The sequence below is a fragment of the Trichosurus vulpecula genome, chromosome 8 (assembly GCF_011100635.1).
Source record: "Trichosurus vulpecula isolate mTriVul1 chromosome 8, mTriVul1.pri, whole genome shotgun sequence".
NCBI classification, from domain to species: Eukaryota; Metazoa; Chordata; class Mammalia; order Diprotodontia; family Phalangeridae; genus Trichosurus; species Trichosurus vulpecula.
The window spans coordinates 114,431,651-114,452,684 of record NC_050580.1 but is presented as its reverse complement, the minus strand read 5'-3'; the positions used below and the strand labels follow the sequence as shown (position 1 = coordinate 114,452,684).

Here is a 21,034-nt window from a genome sequence, read left to right as displayed (position 1 = left end):
CATGCAGCTGTCCAGAGTTCAGAGCATGGCCCTTAGGAGCTACTGCCACAGTCTGATGAAGAGTAATTTCAGTGTTTTGTTGTTGCTACATCATTACCATAATCTTTGATTGAGGTCACTCACTGTTATCACTGTTCTTCAAGACACAAATGATGTCTCCCTGTATATTTTTTTTTCTGCATCCTTCCTGAGGTTGTGAATAAAACCTTATTCTTTGCACAGAATGTGTGGACCTCTCCTTTTAGCCATTCCTGTGGAAATCTCACCAATGGGGTGAGGAAGAGAGGGTGTGAGATAAGAAGAGGTGGGCTCCAAATCAGGCCATGGCTTTTTAAAGACAAATTGGCTCCTGTGTTTCCTACTTCTTCACCCTCCCAACTATGGCTTGCTAGGAAACTCTGTCTTTGACTCTCCCCAGCTAGGAAGTTCCCCATAGAAGAATGCTGCTCTCCTGTGTCCTACAGGCTCCATGGCAACCAGAGTGGTCTTTCTGATGAGGAACCAAGGGTGGTGTCAGTCAGCCAATAAGCATTCACACCATGCACCAAGGCCTTTGCTGTGCTCTGATATGCTCCATCCCACCCTTGTAGGACCTTACTGGCCAGCACGCTCTCCCCTCAGCAATCAGGTTCGGCCTGCATAGAGGGATAGGTCTTCAGAAAAGTAGAGATTGTGACAGCCCCTCGGGCAGGAGAGGAAGGGTTCTGGCCATCCAATCTCCCGGCACCCACTGCCAGCATAAAATTGGAGAAGGAAATGGCAAACCTCTCTGGTATCTTTGCCAGGAAAACCCCATGAACAGTTGCTCCACAGGGTCATAAAGAGTTGGACACGACTGAACAGCAAAGAAGGGCTGCCCCACTGGGAGTCATGGGTCTGAGTTTTCATCCTTGCTCTGACCCAAATTGTGCGTTGGTGAGCAAGCCATTTCCCGTCACTGACTGTGTATATATACTTCTCCTCCCCAAGCCTCAGATTCCCCACCTGAAAAATAAGGTGATCCCTAAAGTCCCTTTAACATTCCAAGATTTTGTGAGTCTTAGTATTCCAAAGTGGAAAGTGATCCAATCCTAATCAAGGGTGCCGATGGCTCTGCCGCCTTAATCATTTCGTCACCTTCTCAGTTGATTCAGGTTGTACGATGGGGTTGGACGTCTAGGGGACCGCTAACGTTCTAAATGCTGGGACTTTTGCAGTCCAGAGAGGGCCAGGTCCCCTCCCCCAGCTCATTTGATTTCTCCGGGGGAGGACCCACTCGGAGGCCACACCCCTTGGCTTCGCGGGCCTCTTTTCCTCTTCCCACGTCGGCGTCCTTTCACCACGCTCCTAGGGTCCGGGGCTAGAGGACGAGGGGGGGCGGGGTTACGGTCAGTTGGCGGGGCCCGCCCATGTTCCTACGTCTCCGCCTGAGCGATCGGCTTTCGCGTGTGCGGGCAGGAAGCTTCTGGAGGCTGCGGGGAGCATGGATGAGGCTGCAGATTGGCTCGTGGACTCTCTACGCTTGTAAAGCGGGCGGGGGAGCGGGCGAAGCGGGGCGGGAGGGTAGGACAGCTGCGTCCGGGGGCCGGCCTAGCGGCCCTAGGGGAAGTCCGGGCGAACTCTGGCCGCCTTCCGTGCGCTGGGGCCGAGAGGCCAGACAGCCCCGGCCTCGGGTCCGTGAGCCGGCGCGTGGGGTCAGTTACTCTTCACCAAGTAGCCCTGAAGCCTCAACGTCCCCATCTGTACGATGGGCATAAAATAAAATCCTGCCGGGCGTAGACGGGAGAAAAAGCACTTTGTAGACACGAGGTTAATGGTGGTGAAATTGCATAAAGCTAATGATAACCACAGAAACAGTAGTTCGTATTTATAATGAGGTTTGTAAGTGCTTCCCTCGGGCTTATCCTGGGAGGAAACCAGACTCAGTTGAAAGGGCCTGTTATTGGGCACAAAGCAAAGAAAAGGCAGACCTGGCGCTCCAACGATCCCAGGTGTTTTGACTGCACACAGTGCTTTTCACAGCATCGTGCTGCTGTTTGTTTTCATTTAGGTACCGAGATCTCCATGCATTTGAGCTGCCGGGTCCCACCAGAGTCTTGGAGTGGACTGATAACCAAGGTGACCTAACTCCCCATTGCCCACCGTGGGAATAAATGCCCCTTAGGTACCCTCCTAAAGGAACAGGTTGGTGCTGCTCACCAGCTGGCGCACAGGGTTCTGCAGACCCAGTTTCCTGACCATTGGCATGTCCTGGAAACAGTTTCATGCCATTGCTTTTATGATACCTGTGTTTTCCATCCCTGGCTACTGTATGTCTTGCTGGCTAATGTTATGATGGAGTGGCTGCCCCTACTCAGAATTTTCAGGGTGTGGAGGGTGTTTCTGTACTTAGCTTTGGTCTTCAAGATATATTTGCTGACGTTTTTTGCTTCCCTTATAGGAGTATATGTTGCGGGCTGTGAAAGTCAGAAAAGAAATGAAGTACTGCACCTTCTTTTACCCCCCAAACTCTGTGCTGAAAACCAGGTATATTGGAAATTGAACTGCTTCTTCACCTCCAAAGTTATTGTAGAAGTAGAGGGCAGCCTTTAGGGCCTGAATGAACGAAAAAGTCATTATTAAGTGGTTTAGGATGTACTAGGCACTCTGCTGAATGCTAGATATACAAATATAGAAAGCAAATGAGTTTCTGCCCTTAAGTAACTTATATTCTAATTGGGGAAGACAGTATATAGTATAGGGGAGAGGTGTTTTGGTCTGGGAAATTGAAAGGATAATTAATTGAAAGTCCTTAGGAGAGCTTAAAGTAGGAGGGGGGAAAGCAGGGTCACAAAGCATGAATATGTTGGTGAGCCAGGTTCAGTTCAGCCTAGAGATAAAGAACTCTCTCTACTTAGGAGCCAAAGGCTCCAGGGTGAAAGCTACAGCAAGGAGGCATGGAATGAAGATGGATGTGAACAGGGATGGTCATTAAGTGTATATGAAGTCCTGGGGGATATTTGTTTCCAAATTCCATCCGTCCTGTCCTAAATGTCCATTCATCATCCCGGTCTAGGCCTAATAATGAAATCCTTCTGAAGTGGGCCTACAGACCCAGATTTTCTTCCTCATGGCATTCTCGAGTATCTCCCCTTCGCATCTTGGAAGGACCCACTTGTGGGGAGAATGGGGTATAACTGTCTTTTTATCCAGTTAACCAGTTGCTTCTCCTCCAACTTTGGGAAATAGTACTGATGTGTGTATATTCTGCCTTTTCAGTAGTAGTGAAGGCATCTCTAATTCTAGACAACTGGTACAAACAACAGCAACAATCCGAAATGATTAGCTCCATGCATTCTGTGATCTGATGACAGTGACCTTATTGTTATTTCTTATATGTGACTCCCCATCCCCTGGCTCTGTGCCTTTTTACTACCTTTCCCCTATGCCTGGAACGTTCTCTCTCCCTATTTCCAGCTTCTGGCTTCCTTCAAGACTCAACTCAAACCCCTTCTTTTGCAGGAGGCCTTTCTTACTCTTCTTTATCCCTTCCGCTTCACACATAACAGTGAAATTCCCTCTGAAATTACATCTCTCTCTCTCTTCCCTCATCTCTCTCTGTCTGTCTCTTTCTCTATAGACAGACAGACAGATAGATAGATAGATAGATAGATAGATAGATAGCTCTTGTATGTACGTAGTTGTTTGCGTGTTGAGTCCCACATTAGAATGTGAGTTCCTTGAGGTCAGAGACTATATTTTTCAGTTTCTTATTGATTGATTCCCAAGTAACAGGTAGCGTTATGGATTGTCCCCAAATGTTTCAGCCTAGGTTGGGCTGTAAGCTTTTACACTGATATGGATAAGGTAGAGCTGTTCATACTAGCTTGCCTATATGTACCATTTTTCTATGATTAACAGCAAGTAGCTCACTTTCTTCATGGCTGTCGAGAGGGATTTGGAATATAAGGTTTACACTACAGCAGAAAGGGCTGGGGAAACGGTTTAGCTGGATGTGAAACAAAGAACTCTCTTGATGTGTTTTTTTCCTAGGACAAGAGAGACAAACAGTACAAATTACAGCATACTTAAAACCTTGGAGAATGTTTTCATACTAATTAGCTATTTACTATCACCCGGGCAACTCTCTTAGCTCCCTTTGACTTCTGAAATGCTGGGCTGGGTTACATTTCTCAATGCGAGATGAGGTCACAAAATCCGACCTTGCCTCTCCTAGGTTCCCCAACCCTTAACTCCTCTAGCTGCATTTATCTGTTATACTGACCTTCTCCTTCTAGCCATAACCCTCCCCACTTCTAACTTTTGTTAAGCATTCCACTCTGAGACTTAAGGGTTTCCCTACCTACCGGCAGGAACCTCTGGTAAGACACCTTGGGGAAAAGGCAGCAAAAAGGCAGTAATCTTCCTCCAGGTGTGCACCTTCTCCTTGTTTGTGTGAGGTTATTGGTGTCATGGAAGTCATCTGTAAGAAGCATCCAAAAGTCAGGGAGCAGCTAATTGACTTTTTATTTGTGTTTTAGGGCTTATGCCCAGAAAGAGATTTCAGGATGACACACGGGGGATTTTCAGACAAGCCTGTCTACAACCTGAAGCATGTGCCAGAGACCAGGTATAAATCAGCTCTGTGCCCCACATAATTTAATTCTTCTAAAAATGGTTTATTGATGCATATTGTTTTTTATATCCTTGAAACAAAGAAAAACAGTTAAGTAAAGCCAACTGACACCTTTGACAACACATACAGCATTCATCGCTTATAATTCCCTACCTCTATATCAAAAGAAGGGAAGGGACAGAGGTGACAGCATAGTTCTTGTCAGAGTAGAGCTTGAAAATATGAGGAGGTGTTTGTGTGTATATCTCCTCTCCGCTTTTGCTACTCCTTTCCCTATGCCCCTCCCCCAATACACCCTCTTATTTGACTCATTTAATAGAATCTAGATGTGCCTTAGAGAATGAATGCAGGACAGAAGGGAATGAAAGACTACAAAGATGTACCTAAGGAGCAGAAGAGAGAGCCATGGTAGGCTGTTGGAGACAGGATTGAGAAAATATTTATAGCAAGGTTTGTCTGACTAGCTCATTTTGTAGATTAAAAGATTTTCTTGGTCACGTTCAAATTCCACTTTGGTGATTTTATTGTGCATATGGGTTTTTACTTTTTTTAGAGAAGTTAATATGGAAAGAGCAGTGGACTGGAGGTTATGCTTCTAGTCCCAGCACTGTCCCTAACTGGCTATGGGACCTTAGGCAGGTCACTTTAGTAGTAAAGTTTCTTTACCTCTACAAAAAAGAATTGATCACTAATGTCTTGGGGCAGCTAGATGGCACAAGGGATAGAGTGCAGGGCTTGAAGTCAGGAAGACTCATCCTTCTGAGTTTGAATCTGGCCTCAGACACTATCTGTGTGACCCTGGACAAGTCACTTAATCCTGTTTGCCTCAGTTTCCTCATCTGTAAAATGAACTGGAGAAGAAAATGGCAAACCACTCCAATATCTCTGCCAAGAAAACCCCAAATGGAGTCATGAAGAGGCAGACACAACTGGACAACAATATCTACTGTCTAAAATTTTGAGATTCCAAGAGGTGCATTAGGAGCAAACATGGATTATATGGGTCAAGAAGTCAAAAACCATGAAAGGGGCAGGCTGTAGAGCCTGGCATAATATCTCCACTTGTTTCCATAGGCTGCTGGTAACAAGTGGCCCACCCGGTGATTCTCTACAGGTGTGGCAGGTTGCAGAAGACAGTGGTAAGTGATTTCAGGAGATTTTTTCCAAATAAGATCATGGAAAATTAGGGCTCATTGATATAACACTTTACAATTTTACAAAGCATCTTATAACATCCCTATGGAGTAGCTAGTACAAATATTATTTCCATTTAATAGATAAGGAAACCGAAGCTCTGAGATGGTAAGTGACGTGCTCCAGTCACACAGGAAGCGGTAGAGCCAGGGCTGGAACCCAGGTTTTTGTTGTTCCTTGCTTTGTTTTATTTTGACCAGGAGGCTACCACGCCACCTTGTCTTCCCAACGTGGATGATTTCCATTTTTTTCCTCAATCTTCCTTGCTACCGTCAGTTTCTGTGCCCGTTATTCTAGCTGTTGTATTTCAACCCTTTTTTATTTTATTGCTAGGATTCAATTCAGATCACTAAGTAGGCGTATACTTGCCCTGCCCTTCGCATGCTTTCCGAAACTATTAGGCTTTGCCCAGAGCTTCCACAGTCACAGGGAAAAAGAAGGTTGTGCTGCCTCCCGAAAGATTGATACCTAATGCAGCTCAGATGTATGAGGGTTCCTTGAACATGTATATATATCTCCAGAGAGGGAGACAGCCAGCATACCCTTCCTTGGCAATCTATTCCATTGTTTATCATCTCTGTCAAGACCTTCCTTACACTTTATTTTTATCTAAACGATTTCTGTTAAAAATTCACTCCATTTTTTCCTTTAGCATGTGGAAGTGTGCCAGTAGAGTAATCTTTGTTGATATTTTGCTTTTCTTCCTCCAGATATGATTAAAGCTGTGAGTACCATTGCTACTCATGGGGCAAAAAGTAGCCTCTGTCCCAAGATTGCAGTCCTTGGCTCTAAGGTTCCCAGAGTCCTTCATGGGGCCAGGGTCAGTGATCTGCACATTACTGAGCTGGAGTCCCAGAACACTCTCTACGTGTCAGGTACTGAAATGATACTCTCACCCTGCATCTGTCTCCCAGAGAGAGCTACCAGTGCCTTAATCCCTGACTTTCTATGGCATGTCTCCTTCATAGTGCTCAAAGCACTTCATGAAACCGATGTCCTTCATGCTTGACCAATTATAGAAGGAAATGCAATGTAGTACAGAGGAAAGAATTCTGGATTTGGAGTCAGAGAACCTGGATTCAAATCCTGGGGCTCTGCTTCTTACTCCTTACTTTGGTCAAGTCACTTAAATTCCCTTCTCTTTCTTAATCTGCAAAATTAACTAGATGGATGAATTGATCTTCCAAAGTCTCTTCCAATTTTAAATCTATGATCCTGCTACTTTCCTTCCACTTTGCCCCCAAAGATTTTTTGATCCATCCTTGCCAGAGAAAGTGTGCCCGCTGCCTGGCTGTTCTTTTTATGAGAGGCTAGTACTGAGGCACCTTCTTATCCTAGACACCAGGTCTGTATTTTGTAGGAGTACTAGGAGGGAGAATCTGTCTTTACCCCCTCAGCTCTTGGCTGTCAGAATTGAGATGGGCACTTGATTTGCTGCCGTTCAACAGCATATCCACTGAGTTTCTTTTCTCATTTTGACCTTCCAGGTGGGAGTGATAGTGAAGATGAGATAAGCAGTTTGCAAGTATTGGATGCAGATACATTTATCTTCTGCTGTGCTTCGGGACAACTGGGGCTTGTGGACATCCGCCAGAAGCTGGGTGATACAAAGCGGGCTGCCTCAAATCCTGGACCTAGTGGGGAGTGGTGGTGTGCTGCACTTCAAACCAGTGGGCAGAGGCCAGCCCCCACCATTGCCAGTCTGTCCTCAACTGGGCAGCTTCAGCTCACAGACCTAAGGGACCTTGACCATCCGGTGACAACAGTGCAGTGCCCAGTTTCTGCACCCAGCACAGACTGGGATTTGCTGAGGGTAACCTGGGCTCCTTCTCTAGATGGCTACTTAGCCATTTCAGGTACTTCTGAGGCTGCATATCTGGCTTACCTTTACTTTCTAGGTGATTCCTTAAGCTTTTGGTTTCACACTCTGTTTGCCCCCAAGAGTTAAAATTTACCTACCACAAACTCTCCAATTAACCCACCCACCAACCATTTTTTAAAAAAATAGGCAGCCTACAAGGGAACTAGGAAACATGGAAGTGGCAGGAGGATTGTCCTCAGCTTTGTGATCTCTGGGGTCCTAGGTCTGCTAGGTGCTAGAGATGACGGGGTGTGTGTGTGTGTCTGCTCCAGAAGCCTTGTTGTGGTCTTAAGCTAGTAAAACTTTTAGGCTCTTAAGATTTAACAGCTTCAAGTTGCACTAAGGCTTTTGGCGCAGTCTGTATGTGTGTATGACTGGGCTGTGAGGATTGTTCTAATCTCTGGGAGGTAGGTTCATGTCTTTTCTCTTTACACTCTGGAGTTTTGTTTGTTTTTGTTTCTTCCACAAGGGTCCTTAATTTTCTTAACTGCTAGAGAAGAGTTAGAGACTAACAGATATCTTGACTCCCAGTTCATTCTGTTCTCTGCTGTACATAACATTCTGAGTCATGGATGTGGTCAGTGGCTTTTCCAGTTTTAAAATAATCCAGTCTTAAAGGCATAGATGCCCTGAAGTTGATACCTGAGTATTTATTGGGCCATCATTGTTTTTCCCATCCAGTTTTCTTATGGTCCATGTTTTAGTCATAAAAGGCAGCTTGATGTAGTGGAAGGAACACTGAATAAGGAGTCAGGAGACCTGATTTTGGTCCTGGTCCTGCCACCATCTTACTGGATAACTTTAGCCCTATCAGTGAATATTTGAGCATTAGGCCTGTTCTGTGTAAGAGGAGGAGGTTGCATTAGATGTCCTTTCCAGCCCTGGCCTTTTGTTGGGCTAACGGCTGAAAGAGTTTTCAGACAACTTTGATGTACTTGGTGAGGTTACTGACTACCTTGATTTAGGGAAGATGATAACATGCATTTTAGGAAATCTTTCATTTGTAGATTCAGCATCTTGTGGCTAGCTCTATGTCATGGAAAACTTTAAAGAAAGCCTAATATTGTTTTACCTGGTTTGTTTATTAAATCTTTTCTGTGCTCATTAGGTTTTGATGGGACTGTCGAGATCTATGATACCACGTCCTGGGAGAGAAATGGGAGCTGTGTCGAACCAGTCTTCATTCATAAAGGACATCTTTTCATGGATGGGACTGAGAAGGATGTGCTTCCACTGGTCACCACACATTCCTGGCACCCCAGTAAACCAAGGACGTTGTTGTCTGCAGCAGTTGATGCATCTTTGCATGTGTGGGATTGGATGGATCCTTGCAATGCCCGTTGATCCCAGTTAAAGGAAGGAAGAGGCCCAGACGTTCCCATGTTACTAGTCTGAGCTCACTTCCTGTGTTGTAAAGATTGAAAGGGAAGGGCTGTAAATCTCATCTCTGCATGTAAGGAGCAAGGATTTTAATATCCTGTTTGGCAGTTATGAGGGAATTGGTTTATTTTCTTGAAATTAAGATGACAGTGGTATACGTGGCACTGCCAGGAAGGTAAAGGCTCAAAACCCATCTGTCTATCCCTGTCCTTTGACCTAACCAAGAACAGTAGCATGCCTTGGGAAATATACAGTAATTGAATGTAAATCCTTGTACATCAAAGGTCTGTGGTAGGAGAATTATAATATGTTAGTGGATCTGGAAAAGTAGTGGTCTCATCCAGCTGTCAGGTGCCACCGTTTCTCCCCCCTCCCCTGGTAGGTACTACCCTACAATACCCTCTCTTCACCATATGCCCCTTCTATGGCTTGCCAGGATTCCCCTGCCTAGGTCAGGCAGGTACTTACCATTTTACCCATCTGGTATTTGCTTGGATGGTGCTTTCAGTAATAAGCTGCTCGTCACATGACTTTTGTTACTTTGAAAGCTCTGTGGTTTCATTGGTATGGGTACTCCTGCCACTGATCATATCTCTCTTGGCCTTTTATTCTTTGTAATTCTTGACCATATTTTCCTTAGTGTGTCCCACAGAGGATCTAACATCTTGAAGGCCTTCCGTTTTATATTGCCATTTATATATGCCATTTGGCACTGTTCAACTCTTTTCTTGATTTTCGCTATGTGATCAGCCCACCTCCAGTTATACTTGCTCTTGATCATAACTCGCATGATGTGTTTTGTATACAAATTATTGTTAGTAAGTAACTGAAGCTTATTTCTACCATGTGTCTTTCTGTTTTCTTAATTGTAGTTATTCTAAGGTGTTTTTTTTTTTCAGTCTGCAAAGTTTCTGTCCCCTTGGTCTTGAGAAATTTTTTCTGCGGGAAGGAAATTTCTTTTGCTTTTTTTTTTTCCTTAATCAAATGTTTTGGGGCCTTCCGTGAGGGCTTTGTAACGCAGGTCATTAGAAAGGTCAGTCCATGTTACAAGTTCTTTGGCTGTTGGCACATGCCCTGCTGGGGTACCATCCTTGGCTGGGTAGACCTCCTTCCAAAGCTCATCTGAAATCATCATGTCTGGAAAAACCGAAGTGAAGGTGGTCAGGTATAAGTCTTTGCCAGTTTCATTGCAGTGGCATAAAGCTACATAGCTTGGGAATTTTTTTTGTGGATTCCAGCTTAAGTAGAGATTGGCTGGTTGGTCTTGGAGAAGATAGGGGTGTTTGAAGATGCTGTTAATAAGGGGTGTGTAGACCTTTGGATTCAGGAGGTACTTTAGGTGGTTGGGCACCTTCAGAATCTTCAATGTCTGCATTGGGGATGGGTGTCTTCTTGCATCCAGAACCAGTGAGTTCCTTTCATTCTTATGGTGTGCCTGCCAATTGGAGGGTTTCATCCTTAAAATACTCATCTAAGTCAGCAGGGCTCAGGGGTTGTTCCTTTATCTTCACTTCCAGCTATTGGGAGGGTAGAGTAACTTTTCTGGAATAAAGGTGGTAATAATTGAAGATTGGTGGGTGGTGGCCTAGGTGGTATCACCAGAGAGGTTGATGTTTTAAAGCTTGTGGGTCCGACTAATTGTAATTCTGTTCTAGGGTGAGTCACGGTCTCCCCTAGTAACTCAGTTCTTTGTTGAACCAATAAGGGGCTCTTTTTTTGTTCTCCTGTGTGTTTGGGGGCCAGTTGCACTTTAAGTTTTTCAAGTAAGTCTTGTCTAGCTTTGGCAACCTCCCTTCACTGATGTATGCTGATCTCATTCTTCTGCTGGTGGAACTCTGAGATGATCTCTTCATCTTCCTTTGCAAGCTTGAGATGTTTGACTTCTAGCATTTCTCAGCATCACCTGAGCTTGCTCTTAGCTTCATGTGCTGACTCCCTGAGAGCTTGGTATCTCTCATCCAGGTTTACTCTGATAAGTGTGCTCCCATGGGTGGAAGCTACACCTATTGCAGTTACAGAAAGTTGCGTCTAAAATCTGTGGTCAAGTTGGTTTGCCCCAGCCAGATTTAGAAGTCTGGCATAAGGGGAATAGATTCTGTCCCAGAATGTTTCTTTGATAGGATGCCTGAAGCCATCTAGTTCATTCTGCAGGCCCCTGTCTCATGCCAATGGATGTAGCTCAACTCCATCTTTAGTGAGGAGTAAAATGTGATCTAGCACAGTTTTAACGATTAATAAACCAGCAAAGTGGGCCTGAGCCACTGATGTGGTGATAATTGAATCTGCAACATCGTGACCTGCCTGCTGCTGAATGCCCTGGTGTATAAGAACAAACTTTAAGAGAAAACCCTGCTGCCTTATGGTGAATAAATTTTCATAGTGGCTGTGGATATCCAGGCTTGTTGGAACTCTGTGAGGCCTTGGGTCCGAATGGACCTAAATTTGGCCCATTACTTTTTCAATTACATGCAAGCTCTCCCACAATGAGCTTTGGGAGAAATAGACTGCAGAAAGCAACAAAGAGGCCAATTCTCCCTTTGGTGAGTTCCCCCTGTGGAACTGCTTGTATTGCCTGTTGTAAGCAGGGGATTGTAATTACTAGCGTCCAGAAATTGACTGAGGTCCGCTGTGCCATCCTGACTCAGCTGGTGGATTGAGTATCTGTGCTCAGAAAGGTATTGAGCCACCAGGCTATCACTGTCCATCACCCTCATAGTAATTGTTTGTTAACAAAGTTAATAAACAATTGTCTAAGCGATCCCCAAGGTTCATGCCTGCTTCTATTACATTGATGATTTGACAGCCTAGGGGATCTAGATCTTTGGTGGCGTAGAAGATTAATTCTCTAACTTCTGCATATTTTGTTTGGATGTTCAGTCCTACTTTTAATATATCATGCAACGAGATCATGGTTGCATGTGACGATGATATCGATTTTGAGTCAGGTGTTAAAGTTCACTTAGAACTTATGCTTCTTCTTTATGATATATTCACTTTTGCAATCTGAGTAGTCATCCCTGTCTCCATTCTAAACCTGAAAAAATCCAAGTTAGAGCTTACTCTTCCTCCGGAAATTTCACTTTCAAATTTTTTGTGTATGGGTTTTTTTTTTTTTCCACAAGGAAATCAGTGTTAAGTGACTTGCCCAGGGTTACACAGGTTGTGTCAAGTGTCTGAGGCCGGATTTGAACTCCAGTCTTCCTGACCCAGGAGCAGTGCTCTAGCTTCTGTGCCACCTAGCTCCCCCATTTTCAAATTCTTAAAGTATTTGTGAATTTGCAAGTAGTCCCAAAAGATTTTTGTTTTTTGAGGAATTCAGATTGCTTAATTCCCTAGTCTTTAAGGTTAAACTTGGGAATCTGCATTTATTTCATTCTCCTAAGCTTCCCCTCATCTCGTTTTTTGTTCTAGATGACTCCTAATGGGAATAATCTATAAGCAGAACCAACCCCCCAAAAAATACCAAGGCAAAACTTTCAGGGAGATAATGGCATACTGGTCACGGTTCTAACTAGCCTTAAACCTCTGACAATTCTGTGTGAATGTGTCAGACGTAATTGTTTGCCAGAGAAGAAGCTTGCTTTCTGGGCTATGGATTTTCCTATTCATTTTGGCAATTCCTTTTATCTCAAGTTCATGTTACTTTCTCTGCAGAATTTCTTTATAGGTCACAACTCAAGTTGCTATGTTGCTAGACACTTAATTTTTGATGGGTTCTCCTTTCTGCCCATGGCCTTCAGTATGAATGGTGAAGGATTCTAATCCCTCTGGGAAATACTGGTCCCTCTTTATTTTTTTTGAGGGGGGGTCTGTGTCTTTCACAATAAGACTGATTTTTGCATGACTAGACATGTATAACCTATATCAAACTGCTTACCATTTGGTGGGGAGGAAAGGAATTTGGAACTCAGAATTTTAAAAAATGAATATAAAAATTGTCTTTACATGTAATTGGGAAAAATAATTAAAAAAAAAAAGAAATACTGGCCCCCTTGCATTAGATAGAGGGCAGTTAATCTCTTTAGAAGCTTACTTTCTTGTGTTTGTTTCTGCTCATCCTGACATGGAAGGATATTTCAAGGGTGTGCTGAATTACTTTTTTCCTCCGGGTTTTTGGACATGCCTCCTGATTTCTTCGCTTACATTTGGGCATTGTGATTAATTTCCTTTCCATGCATTTCCATGCACCCAGTGGATAGGACGCTGGATGTAAGTACAAATTCTGCCTCAGATACTTACTAGCTATGTGACCCTAGGCAAGATACCTTCTTTGAACTTCAGTTAGCTCATTTCTAAAATATGATGGTTGAACTAAATGGCCTTTAAGGACCCTTCCAATTCTAAATCTATTATCCTATGCTCCCTCCTTTTTCTCGTGTGGTGTTTGACTTTATTTGGCACATTCATTTTTGTCTTGAGATGATAAAGGAGGGCTGGGCATAGTTAACACCACTTACTCTGCCATCTCACTAGAATCATCTCATTTCTGCTACCCAGAGATAAAAGAGAAGCATTATGGTGTGATGGGATTATCAGGACCTGGGTTCAAGGCCCAACTCTAGCACTTACTGTATGGTTTTGAACTTTTGTCTCCTCATCTGCAAAATGAAGCGTGTCCAGTAACAATCATAATACCTTCATTTAATAGCATTTGCAATTTTTAAAAATAGATCTTTATATTACCTAGGATTTCTACTTCCTTAATTCTAGAGAGCCATTCCTTGTAACAAATACTTTTTTTTTAAAGAAAAAGAGGAAAAGAATTAAGTCTGATCAACACACTGAAAAAATGTTGTTACATGTTGGGAGAACGATTATTAATAGCCAATATTTTGGGGAGATTCAGAGCTCTCCTCTTCTTCCAAAGTCCTGATTTTAAGTTCAGTCTTTTGAAAAACATTACTGATAATGAGATTGAATTAACTTTCTTAATCTTGGTCTGATCCCCAAACCTTATAAGGAATTTCATCTAAGGTGGGGAATCCCATTGTGTTCCAATCAAGCTTGGGTGGAGATAGAGCCTTTTGTCTAGGTAGCCAGAGGCTGGAGGTGGTCTGAGTATAGAGATAGTTTCTCTAAGGATGCCATGATGTCACTCTCAGCCCATTTTGCACCTACTCTTGGAAGGGTAGGTAAACTGAGCCTGCTACCACGATTGTCGTTGGTCTGAGAGAGAGGGCTAAATGACCATCCTTTTATTATTGACCTGCTGGCCTTATTAATAAAATTGTTAAATTACCCAGAAACTATCTCTCTCAAATCTTTTTAATCGTCACAATGTAATATTCCATAACTATGGACCCAGGCTTCTGGAAAAGAGTAGAGAAAGTGCCTTAAATCTCTTTGGGGCCTTGCTTTGTAGTTGTTCTTTCCATTTACATTGTTGCAGTCATTGCAATATTGTATTCCTGGTTCTTCACTTTGTATCAGTTCATATCATCAGCTTTTCCATGCTTTTTCTGTATTCTTCATGCTAATTGTAATTTTCAGCACGATAATACTCCATTGCATTCATGTACCACAGTTTGACTAGCCAAATTCCCTAATGAGTGGACATCTCCTTTGTTTCGAAGTCGTTGCTACACAAAAAAATGATGCTAAAAATATTTGGGTGTATTTGGAGCCCTTTTTGGGGGGTCAGTCTTTATTGACATATATTGCCCAGCAGTGGAAACTCTGGGTTCAGTGGTTTGGACATATTAGCCTTTTATTTGCATAATTACAAATTGTTCCCCAGAATAATTGTTCCACTTCATGGCTTCACAGTTTTGCCAGCAACGAATGCCTCAGCGTGCTTTTCTTTCCACAGGCTTCCCAACTTTGACTATTCCCTTCTTTTGTTATCTTTGCCAATTTGCTGGGCATGAGGTTAAGCTCAGATTTTTCTTAACATGTGCTTGTTCATAGTTTGCAATTCTTTTGGGAACTACTTTTCCATTTTTTTTTAACTAGTGATCTCTTGGGAATGTCTTTTGGTTATACATATGTTAGTGGTCTGTTTATATTTTGTTCACCAAAATCTTAATGGAGATATTTGAAATAAAGATTCCCCGTTCCCCACCCCCAGTCAATTACTTCTCTTCTTATCCTATGTGCTAATTGGGTGTACAAAAAGCTTTTCAATCTTACAAAATCAGAATTATTTCTTTTGTCTTTTGTAATTGACACACCCCCTTTTTGGTTGGGAATCCATCCCAAATTCATAGCTGTGAGAAGCATATCTGCTGCTGCTTTTCTAATAGCATGTACTATTGGCAAAAACACTCTCACATTTATTTGATTGGATCCTGACAATACCCATGAAGAAGAAAGGACAAATATCCTGGTTTCCTGATGTGAAGTTGTGAATTTTTCCAAGTTACAGAGCTAGTAAATTACAGAAATAGATCTCAAGCTTAGTTCTGTCATCAAGGTAAGTGCTGCCTTCCCTGTGCCCTGCTGCTCTTTGTTCCTGACCAAAGAGCTCTAAGGGATGGAAGGGACCTAAGTATCAAATATGCCTGTATTATAAATGGTCCTAGGGTTACTGGGAGGCTATGTGAAGTACTGCAGCAAGATCATGGCAAGTGCTCCAACTTCCTCAAAATTTTTTATACACGTGGGACATGAAGGACAACAGCATCCAGGCAGGCCAGACTTCATAAGGAATGCACCTGGATAGGGACTGTAGGATGCAGAAGTTCTGGTAGTAGAGGAAAGGGAAAATACAGAAAGTGCTTCAGGGATGATTATTCAGGAATCAGAAAATTAAATTTAAATGGGTGTACCCAAGTCTCAGCCATGCAAGGAGTATCCATCATTTTCTGGTGTTTTGTGCTGCTTTTTCTTGAAAAGGCAAATGCTTAGATAGCAAAGCTGATAAAGGAGAAAAGAGCCTTTTGAAATTAGTTAGCTTGTAGAAATGTTCAAAGCTCCCTACATACAGGACTGTAAGCTGTACATCATTATCCTTTTATTCTTCACTCTAGTAGAGATCTAGACAGAATCTAAAATTAGGTAGGTGGATATTCCTCAATCATTGGAAATAGAATTTCAAATATCCAAACCAGGAATGGACCTCTCCATGGCAGTCAATGCTTCCCAACCCCAGGACAGGATCAACAATCTGTCAACATGGTTGAAAACAGTACAGGGATTGCACAGTAGTGGAGTAAGTAGGTAGCCTAAAGAATGTAGGGCAAAGTATTCATACCCACAGGACAAAATAATTAGCTAAGTCATGCCATAAGAGAGAGCCTGAATCTGTGTGGGAAAGAGGACAAATCCAACCAAGCTCCTAGATTGCTGACACCTACAAGGAAGCAAGCAGCAGCTTCATTCAGTTAGTCTTCTCCAAGCTCCTGAAGAAGAGCCACTCCTGCTCAGCCACAGTGAGCAGTTAGGAGAAAAAGCACTCTCCTTCCCTTGAAGTTTTGTAAATCACTGTAGTACCCCTTGCATTTGTAAATCACTGCCCTTGGGCCTAGGAGTCCTGAGTTCTCGAAATTCCAGCTGAAGGGATACTGGATTGGAAGATGATTTCTGATTCTGGACCTGTTAGGGGGCTGGCCTTTCTATGATCCCTCCAGCCCTAAAATTCTAAGATTCTAGATGGCTAAGAGGCTTTATAAAAGCTCTTCAAATCAAACAGTATTTATTAGGCCACACACATGGCTGGGCACAGGGGATACTAAGATTAACAGTTATCGAGGAGTTTAACATTCTTTCAGAAGAGATGACGCATACATATGTTTTGTGGGGTAGTGTCTTTCTTAGGGGGTAGGGTGGTAGGGCAGGTAGGAGATGGAAGGGTCATTGATAACCTGGGTCATCTGCAAGGCTCTCAGCATTGCCCGCCCCGGCTCTCCCAATAGGCCCGCAGCCAGCCAAGACCTTCATTGGTGTCCCCTCGGGGCCGGTACTCGCAGCCCACGTAGCCTGTGTAGCCCAGCTCCTCCAACAGCTGGAACAAGTAGGGGAAGTTGAGCTCTCCGGGGCTGTCAGGCTCGCCGCGGTCGGGGACTTGGGCCACCTGCACATGCCCGATCAGGGGCAGGAAGGTACGGATATTGGCAGTCAGGTTCCCACCCATGATCTGCCAGTGGAACATGTCCAGCTGCAGCCGCAGGTTGGGCCGGTCCACCCGGCGCAGGATGGCCGCTGCCTGCTCGGGAGTGTCCAGGAAGTAGCGCGGGTCCGTAAGCCGACTGTTGATGGGCTCCACGAGCCCCACGAGGTTCTCGCGGGCCAGCACGTCGGCGGCGTGCCGCAGATTCTCCACGAACACGGCCTCCATGTCCCGGGCCACTGCGGCGCGCTCAGCGCCCTGCGGGACGCGGCCGGCCATCAGGTGCACCTGGGGGCAGCCGAGCTCCCGCGCGTATGCGACCGCCAGCTCCAGCCCCTCGCGGAAGGCGTCCTGGCGCCCGGGCACGGCGCCCAGCCCCAGCTCGCCGAGGTCCGTGGCCCCCGGCGGAGTGTTGAGCAACACCAGCTGCAGCTCGGCTTCCCGCGCCGCCGCCGCCAGCTGCGCCGCGGGCTCGGCGTACGGCCAGGCCACCTCGGCCACCTTGAAGCCAGCCCGGGCTGCGGCTTCGAGGCGAGCGCTCAGCGCTGGGCCCTGCTCCGTGAACAACCACGACAGGTTGGCTGCGAAGCGCAGAGGAGCCATGGCTGTATTGGGTTCCGCAGCCCCCGGCCAAGGTCCACGCTCGCCCGAGCTCTGCTCCGCCTTTCCCTCCTTGTCTCGCGCCCTCTGGACCCCTCTCTAGGCCGGCCTTTGCCCGAGTCTCCGGTAGAACGTGGGGGAGGGTGAAGAGGAGCCGGTGCCTGGAAAGACCGCAGATTTAGAGATGGAAGGGAACTCAAGTCAGGCCCCTTTAATTTTTTTTTTTCAAACACATGAGGAAACTAAGGAGAGATGAAATTACTTGGCAGGGGGTCACACAAGAAGTCAGGAATTTAAAACAATTCAATTTGCAGTAAGGGGCAGCCAAGAAGGTTTTGCGGAGACACGGGAACAGACCTAGGGTCACACAAGTGATTTGTAATTTCAAACTGACATTTTTTTGAGCAGTCATTTGAGCAGATCTGTAAGTAATAATAGCTGAAATGGAGAGAACATTTTAAAGTTTGCAATCATCCCACAAGAGTGTATTGAGCACCTATCATATGGGCCAGGCAACCATGCTAGGTTCTGGAGATACAAAGGCAAAAACTGGACAGCCCCTGCCTTCTCTTCTAAGAGAAAATAAGTGCACATACCAGTTTATAGAAAATAAGGATATATAAAATAAATACGAGGTAATGGGGGAGATGCTAAGGGAGTGAGGAAAATCAGCAAGGATCTCAGCCAAAAGGTGGCATTTGTATTGAATATTGTGGTGAGAAGGGAGTGTATTCCAGGCATGAAGAAGAGCCTAGGCAAAGGTGCAGAAGGGGAGGTGCTGAAAGTTGTGTGTGAGGGATGTCAAGAAAGCCACCATTTTTGCTGTATCAAAAAGTGTGTGAAGAGGAGTAATATATAGTAAGGTTAGAGAGGTAAATTGTAACCAGGCTGTGAAGGGCTTTAAATGCCAACAGAGGAGTTTAGGTTTGATTCTGGAGGTAAAAAGGAGCTTACTTGAATGACCTTTCAGACCAGAACTTAGGTCATCAGTTGCTTATTGCACATTTCAAATTGGATGCTTCCATCTTAAACATCTTGAACTCAACATATTCATATTAGAGGTCATTGGTGTTTAGCTCAAACCTATCCCTTTTTAACCTTCTTATTTATGTCAAGGACATAATGGTCTTTGCAGTTACCTGTTTACAAGCTTGGGGTCATCTTTAACTTCACAGTCACCTCACATATCTACTTAGTTGCCAAATGTTGTCATGTTCACTTTCCTCAATACATAAACACCATTCTCGTTCAGGCCTGTATCACAGATATTGATCCTCACTGGTCTCACTGCCTTTCCCTCCCTACCCCCACTCCAGTCCACACAGCTTCCAAAGTGATTATTTTAATTAATCATTAACCATGATTAACTCTGCTATTCAATAAACTCCAGTGGTTCCCTATTAGCTATAATCACAAAGATTAATAGGGATGTCCCTGGTTGCCTTAAAGACTGGACCTGCTTCTTCAGGGGGCTTCTCCCCATCCCATTCAAGACTCGAAGCTGAAATCATTAAGCGTTGTCTCCCCGGTCAGAACGTAAGCTACTTGATAGCAAGGGCGATCTTCCTTTTCTATGCGTATCCCCAAAATCACAGTGATTTGTACATAGTAAGCACCTAATAATTGTTTCTTGTTCATTTATTCCACCGGCTTCTAGGGCCTTCCCCTCTAAGGCTGCCTTCTAGCTGCTCTGTAAATATACTAGTATATACTTATTTTATTTATACATGGCTTCCCCCATTAGAATGGAAGCTCCTTGAGTCAAGGGCTGTTTTTGCCTTTCTTTGACTCTCCATCACTTATCACAGCGCCTGACACAAGATCACCGTTTAATGTGCGGAAGTTGATTGAAGTCCGGGCGAGGAGTGGGTTTGGGGGAAAAGAGGAGTTTCACTGTGGATACTCTGGCTGAGATGCTCACAGGTCTACAAGGAAGTCGAAATGTCCTAGGGCAGCCGGTGGAGCAAGTACGCTATCTCATTAGGTTTGATTTTATACGTGAGAAAGCTGGGGTAGAGGCTCAGAAAGGGTAAGTGGCTTGCCAGGGACACGTACTACCACGTGGGTGAGACGGGACTCTAACCTGACTCCAGGTGCCGCGCGCTGACCGCTACCCTGCCCCGCCGATTCGCAGAGTACCCCAGCCGTAGAGGCCCAGATAACGCGAGAGTCACTCCCGAATCGTCTTTCCCCTAGCACCGCCCTAAAGCCCGGGGGGGGGGGGGGGGGGAGGAGTTGGAGGCTTGGGGTGGGGCGGGGTGAAGCACGGGGCAGCGGGAAATCAGAACTGTGCAAAACAACCTCGGATTGGCCGGCCAAGCCACCGCCCCGGAAACTCTTACGTGACTTAGGTGGCGGAAGTCCCGCCTCCTCTCTTCGAAGCTTCAGCGGAAGCGGAAGTCGCGGCGCTTTGCGGACGGGCTTGGGGGGCAAATCCCTGAGTGGTGTCGGAACCTTGTTGGGTTTCGTTTCTGTCCCCACGACAGCGCCCTTCTGCAGCCCTTTTTCGCCGCTCGGACATCTTGCGCCCGCGTCCCTCGCTTCGTCATCCTCCGCATCTCCTCTTGCCGTGGCCAAAATGGTGACAGTCGTAAAATACAGGTCTAGCCAGGGAAACCTCGTGAAATTCGTGAAAGTTTCAGTAACTCCCTACCGCCGCTGGAATAAACCACTCATCTGGTTAGCCTTTTAAAAGAAAACTTTGTTCACTTCCTTTATTTTCTTTTTTCCCCACATAGGTTTTGCGTGCTTTCACATGTATAATGGGCATATTGCTTGGCTTCTCAGTGGGTGAGGGAGGGGCTGAAAGGAGGGAGTTTGGAAATAAAATTTAAAAAAAATGAATGTTAAAATGAAGTGTAACTTTTTTTAATGTTAGAAAAAAGAAAAGAAAACCTGGACAATTAGCCTCCAGTCTTGCCAGATTTCTTACTTTCACATTGCACCCCTTCCTCTACACTCCGGTGAAACGGGGCTCCTTGCTGTTCACGTACAGGGAGCTTTTTGTCTCCTATTTCCACGGCTTTGTCCAGGCTCTGCTCCGAACCTACACAGTGCCAAAGCTGAGGAGCACGGTCCTGGTTTGTTGAGCAGTTGGCACGTATTGCTTAATCAGTATGCTCAGAAACTTGAACCTAACGCCCATAATACAAATGGCGCAATGGTACGATTGCCTTGGCACAGTGCCTTGAACATGCTTGATATTTTTTGAGTGAAATAGCTATTCTAGTATCACTACTGATAAGCAAGGCTTCAAGTCAGGCTTTGTCAGTTGACATGGATCTGATACGGACAAAACATATATAAAATGCTTCTTATATTCCAGGCACTGTGCTAAGCACTGGGCATTAAAAAAAAT

The 21,034-nt window shown here is 44.8% G+C and overlaps 2 protein-coding genes across 2 annotated transcripts; one reads left to right on the top strand and one right to left on the bottom strand.

Moving 5' to 3' along the window:
• Window positions 1-1,411: 1,411 nt before the first annotated feature.
• On the top strand, window positions 1,412-9,871 carry WDR73 (WD repeat domain 73). The gene is made up of 8 exons (XM_036734763.1): window positions 1,412-1,503; window positions 2,030-2,097; window positions 2,420-2,505; window positions 4,500-4,588; window positions 5,669-5,733; window positions 6,499-6,663; window positions 7,276-7,644; window positions 8,758-9,871. Exons 1-8 carry the CDS (start codon window positions 1,463-1,465, stop codon window positions 8,991-8,993), a joined length of 1,119 nt encoding a protein of 372 aa, XP_036590658.1. The 5' UTR covers window positions 1,412-1,462; the 3' UTR covers window positions 8,994-9,871.
• A 4,772-nt stretch (window positions 9,872-14,643) lies between these two features.
• On the bottom strand, window positions 14,644-19,846 carry HYI (hydroxypyruvate isomerase (putative)). Its single transcript, XM_036734764.1, has 2 exons — window positions 19,760-19,846; window positions 14,644-17,837 (listed from the first exon to the last, which is right to left on the bottom strand). The coding sequence occupies exon 2, from the start codon at window positions 17,677-17,679 to the stop codon at window positions 16,852-16,854; it is 828 nt and encodes a 275-aa protein (XP_036590659.1). The 5' UTR covers window positions 17,680-17,837; window positions 19,760-19,846; the 3' UTR covers window positions 14,644-16,851.
• Between the last annotated feature and the right edge of the window lie 1,188 nt (window positions 19,847-21,034).